The sequence below is a fragment of the Pinus tabuliformis genome, chromosome 9 (assembly GCF_031772625.1).
Source record: "Pinus tabuliformis cultivar Carrire ecotype Pingquan chromosome 9, CPIR1, whole genome shotgun sequence".
Classification (NCBI taxonomy): domain Eukaryota; kingdom Viridiplantae; phylum Streptophyta; class Pinopsida; order Pinales; family Pinaceae; genus Pinus; species Pinus tabuliformis.
Window position 1 is genome coordinate 559,503,984 of NC_142307.1, and position 10,823 is coordinate 559,514,806.

Here is a 10,823-nt window from a genome sequence, read left to right on the forward strand (position 1 = left end):
TCACAACTTTTCCGTGGAAAGTTTTGCTTTCCGTGTCTTTTGCTGCGTTTTCTGTCGCTTTTTATTTCTCAGCTTGTGTGAGAGTTGTTTGATTTGTTTTATTGAATGTCTACTATTGTTTTAATGTATTTTAGCTCATCGAAGTGTTGTTTCAATTTTTGCATTGCATTTCCTTATTGTTGCATGCATAACACTATTTTTGCACCGTTAGTCGTCGTTTCGACGACTTTCTTCATGAGCTTCATTGTTTCCCATTTGATTGCTTTATGCACTTGCTTGGATTGCATGCATATCTATTTCAATCTAATCTGCACCAAATTTTCACACACACAAAATCCTTCCCATTTTCAGGTTGCCCTTGGGCAGATCTGGGCTACCTTGTTTCAGATCTTGCTTCTCCTAGCATGCACTATGAAATCCTGGAAGTCAAGGCTCTGCCTTGCCTCTAGGAATTATGCAGAGGCTGACTATCACTGCCCTAGATGTGCTTTGTGCAGTTCTGGGAGATAGTGCCCCAATCCTACCCACTGGAACTGCACAATGCACAATTCTAGCCAGTAACCCAGCCTGAACGAACTGCACATTGCACAGTCTTAGTTAGTAGTCAGCCTAACTAGACTGTGCTCTACGTATTTCCATCCAATAGTAAGCCTCACTAGCAGCTGGGACTGTGCAATGCGTAGTTTCAACTGGTTGTCCCATAACCTCTCAGAGTAATTGCCGTGAAATCTTGCCCAGTAGTCACCTGGTTTGATGCATGATTGATTTCCAAAGTTCCTTTATGTTTTCAGCTAACATTGCCTTGTCGTGAGTGTCTTATTTATCTCCAGGTACTACATGTGTTGAACAACTTCTTAGCAGCACAGGTACAATAGCCTCTAAGAGAGCTGGATCAAAGGACACAATTGAGAGCAGTACCAGTGATGTGGTGGAACAAGAATCAATGAACTTACCTATGCATGCATAAACACACTTGTTCAAAGAGAGAGAGACAACAAGATCTCATGGAAAGACATCAATAAAATATTCTCAAGCAGCTTTGAGGAGAATTTGGAGGACATACATGTCTATGCCAATATCCATAAGTCAGGTTTCTACAAGGTCGCATGAAGGTACCCTGTGTTCCCATGCACAAACTTTATCCACTGGATTGTCTCGCACACTGATCCTAAGATAATGGTGCTAAGCAGTGTGAGTGGAGTAGATCTTTCTACCTTCAGGGAAGAATATTATCAGTAGATGTATCATTTTTTGTTGTCAATGAATCGTATGGATACATTGTTCTACACCCCCAACAACAGTGTGAACATCAAATATATATCGAAGCATTAGGCTAGAGAGCCATTAAAGTTCAGGATGAAGCCCAATCAGATTTACAAGACGAAGACACTCAGGAAGGCTTATCAACTCTTCGTTGTCTTTGCATGCCGTCTATATGCCCAGGAGAGCACAAAAACCTTCCCACAGAGTTGGGTGATTGTATTGGATTAGTTTGCAAATGAAGCAAGACCTTTCAATTGGCTTGAAATGTTAGCTCTCCAACTGAAAGTGCACATATCGAATGCCCGAATCCACCCAAGGATCAGCAAGCCAGATTCTTCATGCCTTCCTACCTACTTGATACGATATGCTTCCGTCAAGAGTTCCCTAGCATGGGTTGGGCATGGACACCTTCAGAGAATGTTGTGAACATATATTGTAAGTTGTTATTTGAATGCAGCTATCGAGGAGTCATGGTGAAATTATCTGACCATTTCGTTGCCCCATTATACATGGTGATCTTTGAACGAGATTCGCCTTACATGTCCCAGGAAGAAATGGAAGCATTGCTCAACATTGCAGATTGGTACGCTTCACCTGAGGGCACCTTCATCAGAATGTATTTCGCGAAGAAGGATATACATGTTTTGTCGAAGTATTCCATGGACAAACTGGTCATGCAAGAAGTTGCATACCACATCTCCATAGCTTTGTTAGGAGGACTGCACAGGAAGAAGAAGGCACTGTGGCCCACCCTTACTATGTAGGTCGGGTTCTGGGGATCTAGATAGTGAAAGATGCTGATGTCGAGGTTGAGGAAATCAAGAAGTTTAAGTTCGACAAAAATAGTTACAATCCATACAAACCGCATTGCATGTTCAAGGAACATTGTGTGAAGGTGTACTATCCTTGGATCCATGGGTTGTGTCATTGGTTAGAGGAAGATCCATGGAGATATTGTTATAACTACTCCAGGTTCAATGAATCGGTCATCATAGCAGTAGAATGGCTCGCAGTGACCAAGGCAACAACACTAAGAGAGAGACAACAACAACAACAAGAACAATGGAAAAGAAACCAGCACAAGAGAAAGGCAAGAGGAGGAATATTGCCAAAAGCACAAAGTGAGAAGAGAGCTACAAGTTTAAGGAGGATCCAATCATGGAAAAGGTAGATCTGGAGATAGAGGCAAATAAGTGACAATGCGAAAGGAGAGTATGAAGGAGAATAGAGAGAATCAAAGGTTGGAAGAGACTGAAAGGAAGTTGTAGGAAGTTGAGCATAAGCTCATAGAAGAACAAGAGCTACGAAAAAGAGAGAAGGACGTGCAGTAGGAGAGAGAATAGGAACATGAACAAAATCAGGAGGAAGTGCAAGGTGCACCAGATAGATAAAACTGCACCCATAAAGGTTGAAGACTCAAATCCACCAGTAGTGGATAATGAAGAGGGTGAGTAGATGTAGGAGGAGGAACTTGCAAACTGGGATGACCTAATGGACATGGAGATGGAACAACCGAAATAAGATTAGGACACTGACATCATGCCAAAAGAAATTGAGGTCACCCCACAGGCTTCACTAGCTTCGAAAATAGAGAAAATCCCAAGTGAATAAGGAGATACTATTCTCCTTTATGAACATTTGGGAGCATATGTGTATGACATAGCCTTCGATGAGTCACAACATAGAGTTGTACAAGCACGCAGAGAACATGTCCGATGATCATCCATCACCTACGCACTTTGAAGAACAAGTGATCGTGTGTGATGTGCAAAAACATCCAACTACCCTCGCTAATGCTACAAAGGCTTATGTCGAAGCCACAAGCTCAAGTATTAAGTTCTTAATAGTGGAGAATGAGTGCATGACTAAAGAACTGTAAGCATCCAGGTAGAGAGAGGAACAAGCAACATGATCTGCCAGGGAAGAAATGAAGAAAGTGATACTTGTTGAAGTATCGTCTCTTGAGACAATCATGCAGATACTTTATGATAGATTCATCACCATGCATAAGGAATTTTTTCACCTACATGGTCATCAGTAGCATTGCATCAAGATAGTGCACACACTTGAAGACATGCACACTGTAGTTGATCATGTACAGACTTGGACAATGAGATACAAGGGAGCGTCGCTTCACTTGTGGAAGATCATGAAGTTGAAGGTGGAGTTGGACAAAGTGCACATCAGAAGTTTGACCTGGAACTATGAATAACTTCCTTTGCTCATCACGAGTATTCAAGTTTGCTACGCACAATTGTACAAGAGCTTGGATGTTGTAGTGAGAAAGTACGACACTCCGTCAGTCGGAACACTCACCGAGGATAAGGAGAAGAACCAAGTCTGACTAGAGCTTGATGCATACTTTGATCAATTGGTGCTCATGGTCACCAGCGCAGATACCATGCAAACATTCATCACCAGTCCGTCCATGCTCAGAACTAAGGTCTGCATGTTACATTATGAGTTGGATAAAGGTTCCAAATTGGTGTACCTAGAAGCAATGGAGGCAAGAGTTTGTTTCTAGGAAGGCATCCTCAAAGAGTACACGAACACCATCGCAGACTATCATACTTGGCATCAGTTCTTCACCAAAGAGCATCAAGAGAAAGTTTCCGAGTTGATCTTCCCACAACTATCTGTGCCTTAGTGTTGTCTTGTCTGGTTGACTCAAGCCTATCTTGTCCCACATGGGTATATGTCACAAATGTATCATTATTGTAAATATGTTGTAAAGTGAAACTCCAAGTGTCATTAGTAGAATATAAAGAGTCATGTAATGTAGTTGAAGAGTCATGAGGGCATTCCAAGAGTCACAAAGGGGAATGTCAAGGGTCACCCCACCCTTTTCTATATATAGAACCTCATAACTCTTAGAACAGGATTTTGGGAGCCAAGCTTCTACTAGGCATAGCTTATAGAGAACTTGGTGAGTATTTTGACGAGCCTTGGCTTCTCCACAGTATAGAGATAGTACATCTCTTTTGAGGAGCAGTAAATGTTGACTGTAACATTCCACTACTGGAGCTAGTGGTTGTCATCGTTGTATGTATGATTGAATCTTTCAATTTTGTAATATAATAGAGCCATCATGTTTCATGCATATTTTATTATTGTAGTTCGACTATTCTGGTTACTTTAGAAATGTATGTAGTTGTAACTTACGCATTTATGTATGGAATATTTCGTATGTGATTGTATGAATCTTATTAAAGCATGTTTTTTATTTAACTCCTCACTTTGGATTGTCGACTATTCTGCTTTCCAGCTTGTGATGACTTTCAACTCGTGTGTTCCCTTTCAGGCTCGTACTATTATAGGCTTTTAAGGGACACACTTCTTTCCCCTTCCATGTGTTATAACCTCTCCATACATCTCTCCTGACTTGCTGCAAGGCCACACCCTTTCTTCCAACAAGGATATCCTTCTTACCTTTATGCCCTATTCCAACCAAGGCACTATTTTACTACCCAAATCTGGGACTCCTACTCCAAACAATATGGGGTCTAGTTGGGAATTCTTACCAGGGAGATCCCTTGACATGTTGGCGGGTCCAACATCGTCAACATGTTCTCATGACCCTATTCCTATTTGTGAAGTTATATCTAAGTTCAACATTCTCAGCTTCCAATGTGCTCATCTTTTAATTTTTCTCATCCAAATGATCCAACATCTTGTTCATGAAAATTGTTTCAGGGACTCATCCTTGACTTACCTATAACTTGTGGCTCCTCCATGTTGTCCACCATCATTTTTTCCTTAGAACATGTTACGAAGATACACTTCCTTGTTCAACTTCGACCCTAACTCGTAGTATTGCCCCTACCAAATTCCCTAATGTCGCACTTCGACCAACTACATAATGCCCAAGCTTCAATACCAACTGCAACCACTTCTTGTTGTATTCCTACTTCTCCTTCAAACAAAACCCACTTTCTACAAATTGGGCAACCTTTTATACCACTTGTCACGAAGTGGCATTTGTATCACTGCTTTAAATCTTCAATCAACTCGGTTCGCTCTGAACCAAGCTCTGATACCACCTGTCACGCCCCTACTCTTGTGGTAGTCTTTCAACCCCTCATAGGTAGGTGTGACACCACTGTACTTTTTATTTTCACCAATACTCAAGTACTTAGACTACACCTATCCAACAATTAATGAATTTTATCACAAGTGTTTATTATGCAGTGGAAATAAAACAATACAATCATGTACACATACACTATATGTGGGAGAGGAAACTCCCAACTAATTTGAGTCTACCCAATATAAATAAATTATGTAATTCAATTATACAAATAATTTTACAAGTCATGCAGCCTTCAAAATATAAGCCTGCACACTACTGTTCAACCATGCACCCACCGTGCATACCATGCCAAGTCATTGTGCAACCCTGCATGCCTCACCCAAATCTACTTGGATGTCATGCAACATTCTACATGCTCTGCCTGACCACGCCACTACTTACTTATACATTGTTGTGTGGACCTTCCACACGAACAATCATGTCCATTAACCTTCCTCCATGTGTGTGACTGACCTGTCATGTTAATGCATTGACATGTCCATAATAATATATCAGTGCCCATTGTATGTTGCTTAGGTCCTTCAGGTGGGTCACGGGTCAGATTGCCCATGCTGCTTGCTAACTCACCCATGCCCATGTCATGTCGTCTATCGAATTGCCCATTGTCTACCGTCACAACTTGACTTGCCCAACTTGTTTTCACACTTGGGCACTTCACCCACCCGGGCGTTCACCCACTCGAGTCGCCTGACGTGCCTCTACTTAGTGGCTGACCAACGATCTCCCACTGTGTCTGCTACAATGTGCACACCTGCCCATCGCCTTTCTCTGACAATGAGTCACCTTTAACCGATGACTTGTTCCACATAACCGAACATCCACCTCTGAGTCACTTTTAACTAAATGTGGCAACCCAAGTTTCCTTTAACTGAACAAAGGCACCTGTCACACATCTCAGGTGCGCCCACTTGCCTTTAACAACAATCGTTGGTTTTTTGACTCTCTTGGGTGCTCGCCAACTCGAGGCCTTGATAGACGAGATGTGAGGTTTTGGGTTGTAATATATCGAGAGAATCAAGGAGAAAGATTGATATTATCAAAAAATGATTTATAACCTACAACCTCAAGTTTAAAAGAAATATACCCTACCCTATTCTCTTGATTGAAGCTAGTATCTTTCCCATGGAAAACATCACTATGTTTAGGTATTTGATGTACAAGAAGAAGCTATCCAACATGGACAACAAAAGGCTCCCCTAAATTGCTTCGAACTCTAGTCAAAACACCCACCTCCCACTCAAGCGAGGTTGGCATAAGGATACTTGGTACTAGCTCAACCATTGTGGGATAAAGGAGGAGATCATCCATGAGGATAAGGATGTTATTAAAAACACTATTACTTCCAAATTTAAAGATAAGTTGTCGGATGATAAGAAGTTAGAGGGAAAAGTATAGCTAAGAAATTATAAGGATGTGATCAACCCCACTCTTGATAACCAAAATTATCTTTCTGTATTAACCAATGCTAAGAAAAAAATGAGCATTGCAAAGATAAGAACTAATTCTCATGAGCTTTAGAGTAAAACGAGACATCGATCTATTCCTAAAACACCTTGGGACGAAAGAATCTGCCCTCTTTGTGATACCAAGAGAGTTGAAGATGAAAAAGACTTTTTCTTGGAATGCTCGACACTTACTACATCTGTTCTCCTTTTCAAAATATTTTCCACACTACCAAACTTCATGACTTGTTAAGTGAGTCAAACTAAAAATCTCATAACACTTATCTTACTTATTTTTTTATCATAGACATAAAATATTAAAGAGCCTTAGTTATTTTCTTACCTTCTTAAGACCATATTGATCTTTGTGGACGTTAACCATCATCAACATCATAATATTATATTAATATATTTCAAACTATAACGTAATTAAGATATAATATAATCTGTTATAATAGGTCCTTGATTGGTGAAAAGGAAAAGTACGATGGTAGTCCTCTAAATAGGTCTTTGATTGGTGAAAAAAAAAAAGTATGGCAGTGCCGCACAAGCCTATGAGGGGTTGAAAAACTACCACAAGGGTAGGGGCATTACAACATCACCATATATATATATATATATATATATATATATATATATATAGATATATATATATATATAGATATAGATATATCAAATGCAGTTTCATCATGTTTAAAGGTGGCTTTAAGGTTAAATCTCTACCATCCACTTAATAATTAGTTTTTTTAGGGCTCTACCAATAGATTTTCCTATTGATTATTACTAATTTAGCATTGATAAATGCAAGTCATAAGATTTAAGAAATAAATATATAATTTTCAATATTGTTGAAAAATTTATTTTTCAAACATTAAATCCCTACCGTCCACCTAATAATTAGTCTTAGAGAGGACTTTAACAATAATTCATGTATTGATTCTTATTAGTTTACCATTGACTAATGCAAATTATAATAATGTTTAACCTTGAAAAATAAATATTTATTTTTCAATATTATTGAAAATTTTATTTTACAAATTGCTAGGAAGGTCAAAAGTGGTCAGAATCATGCTAAAAAAATTCCAAAAAATCTCCGAGCAAGTTTGAATCATGTTTTCTGATGGTGGAAATAGATTCAGCACCTTCAAAAACTTATAGGGCATCCAAACTCTTGAAGTTTGACAATTATAATATGGATTTACAAAAATTCTTGCGAAAATTTATCGAAATCTTACTAATTAAACTACAACCTTATGATATTCCTAATGTACTTAATATTTACCTATCTCAATATATCAATCTCAATCACATTAGATTGTGCATGTAATTCATAAATATATCAATCTCAATCACATTAGATTGTGCATGTAATTCATAAATTCCTATTACCTGTGCTCGTTTAATATTTCTTTACTGGCTTGGCCTATCCGAACAAGGACCTCTACTTTCGTGTGTGGTCACGGTGTGAGTGTTTCCCGAATGATTTGGAATCTCCTTTCGATAAATATTCATGAGTGTCTTTTTTGAAAAACCAAACCAGTCAAATCTTCATTGTATTGAAAGTCTATGCACGGCTCCATTGTCATGTAAAAACCATATTAGTCAGGTCAGGTCAGGTCAGGTCACGATGAATATAGATTGATCAGGTGGTTATATATACGTTGTATCTGTTTGTGTTTGGTCACAAGCAGTCATGTGATTTCACTGATTTCCAGAGCCAGTTAAGAGTTTGTGTTTTTGCATTGATTGAAAGAAAAGCACCAGAGCGATGGACCAAATCAGTGGCTTCTGGTATCATCTAATGATTTTCATCGTGTTGTTGCTGGTTACAAAGTTCGTTATCATGTCAAAGAAGGCAGCAGACAAGCTGCCTCCAGGGCCTCCGGGATGGCCCATTCTTGGGAATCTCCTCCTCCTCGGGACGAAGCCCAACGAGTCTCTGTATCACCTTGCTGCAAAATACGGTCCTCTGATGACCCTTCATCTCGGAATGAGAACCACAGTTGTGGTTTCATCTCCGGCCATGGCCAAGGAAGTATTGAAGAATCATGACCAGGTCTTTTCTGGACGCACTGTTATAGAAGCGGCCAAATGCCTGTCCTACTGCGACACTTCCTTGGCATGGAGCAACTGCGGACCTCGTTGGCGTATGCTCCGAAGATTCTGCAACACCGAGCTCTTTAATGTCAAGAGACTGGAGGCCCTGCAGCATCTCAGAAGAGATCAGGTCTTTTCCACCATTCAATCCATTTTTGAGGATTCTATAAAGTCCAAGGGTGTGAATATTGGGCACACTGTGTACGTTACAAGTCTGAATCTGTTGGGCAACTTGATTTTTTCTCAAAATATGTTCGGACGGGACTCTCACGCCGCCGAAGAATTCAAAGAAACGGTCACCAAATTGATGGTAATCGGAGGAAAGCCGAACCTGGCCGACTACTTTCCGTTTCTGCGAATTTTGGATCCTCAGGGCGTGACCCGCGATATGACCAAGAATATCGGCATTATATTTGAGCTGCTGGATCGATCCGTAGAGGCTCGCCTCCAGAGTAGAAGAGAGGGCAGAACTGATGACAGCGGTGACAAGGCAAAAGACTTTCTGGACATTTTACTTGAATACAGAAGCGAGAGCGGAGAAACTTTCGCCAAGAAAGACATTATCCCCTTTCTATATGTAACTCTAATTCTTCACTATTGAAACCTATTTCTCTAATGGTTTAAGAGAGATTTTCAAATTTTATCAGGTCAGACTCAATTTGCTGAAATTCTTGATGTGCAGGACATGTTCGTGGCGGGTAGTGAAACGAGCAGTGCCACAATTGAATGGGCAATGGCAGAGACTATTCGAAATCCTCGCATAATGAAGAAAGCTCAAGCAGAATTGGATGAAGTAATTGGGAAAGATAGAAGAGTTGAAGAAACTGACATCGATCGCCTGCCTTATCTACACGCAGTGGTGAGAGAAGTACTTCGTTTGCACCCGCCAGCGCCTATGATGATCCCTCACAGAGCAGAGAGAAGTTGCGAAGTAGCAGGGTACATGATACCCAAGGACACTCAGGTGCTGGTAAATGCTTGGGCAATAGGAAGAGACCCGACCATCTGGGATGAACCCACAAAGTTCAAGCCTGAGAGATTTGTGGAGTCTGAGGTGGAATACTGGGGGCAACACTTCGAACTGATTCCGTTTGGAGCAGGAAGGAGAATGTGCCCTGGGCTTCCGTTGGCTCATAGGATGGTCCATCTGGTCATAGCCTCTCTCCTCCACTCATTCAACTGGTCTCTCCCATATGGCATCACACCGGACATCATGGATATGAGTGAAAAGTTCGGAATCACGCTGCAGAGAGCATCTCCATTAATTGCAATCTCCTCACTGCGATTGCCCTCTCATCTCTTTGACGATCAGCATCACTAGTCAAACTTCTTCCTCTTATCCAGCCCTCTCTTTAACTATCATCATTTCCTTTCAGTTTTCTAATTTGTACCCCAAACTTCACAAGAGACATGATACAATTAAAGATCAGGGTTTATATGCATGTAGATCTATGTGAGAACTTATATCACCAAGAGTCTGATAAGTGATAAAGCTCTGTTATTGCATAAGATAATTGAAAAAAATAAACAGTTAGTTTATGCTGTTCTTCTAAGTAACAGAATTGTTAATGATGGAGTTATAATGTGTGTGCTGTTCTTTTAAGTAACATAATTGTTAATGATGCAGTTATAACAGAATTGTTAATGATGGAGTTATAATGTGTGTGCTGTTCTTTTAAGTAACATAATTGTTAATGATGCAGTTATAATGTGTAGATATCAAATTGTATAGGCAAGAAGTTATAGTGGAAAGTGATATCCTCATTAAAAAAAAGCTACAGGGGAAAGTGACACCTTCATTTAAAAAAACTGAAGGTAGTTCATTGTAATTATGGTGATAAGTAATTATGTTTTGTTTAGGGTGGGCATCTTAATTGGTGATAGTTGAGTTAGCGATGATGTTGGTCTTTTTCTAGTCTTTTTTAGGTGAA

General features: G+C 39.9%; 1 protein-coding gene across 1 annotated transcript; it reads left to right on the forward strand.

Moving 5' to 3' along the window:
* Positions 1-8,327: 8,327 nt before the first annotated feature.
* LOC149149737 (geraniol 8-hydroxylase-like) lies at positions 8,328-10,431 on the forward strand. Its single transcript, XM_089439418.1, has 2 exons — positions 8,328-9,469; positions 9,575-10,431. The coding sequence occupies exons 1-2, from the start codon at positions 8,564-8,566 to the stop codon at positions 10,211-10,213; spliced, it is 1,545 nt and encodes a 514-aa protein (XP_089295544.1). The 5' UTR covers positions 8,328-8,563; the 3' UTR covers positions 10,214-10,431.
* Positions 10,432-10,823: the final 392 nt, after the last annotated feature.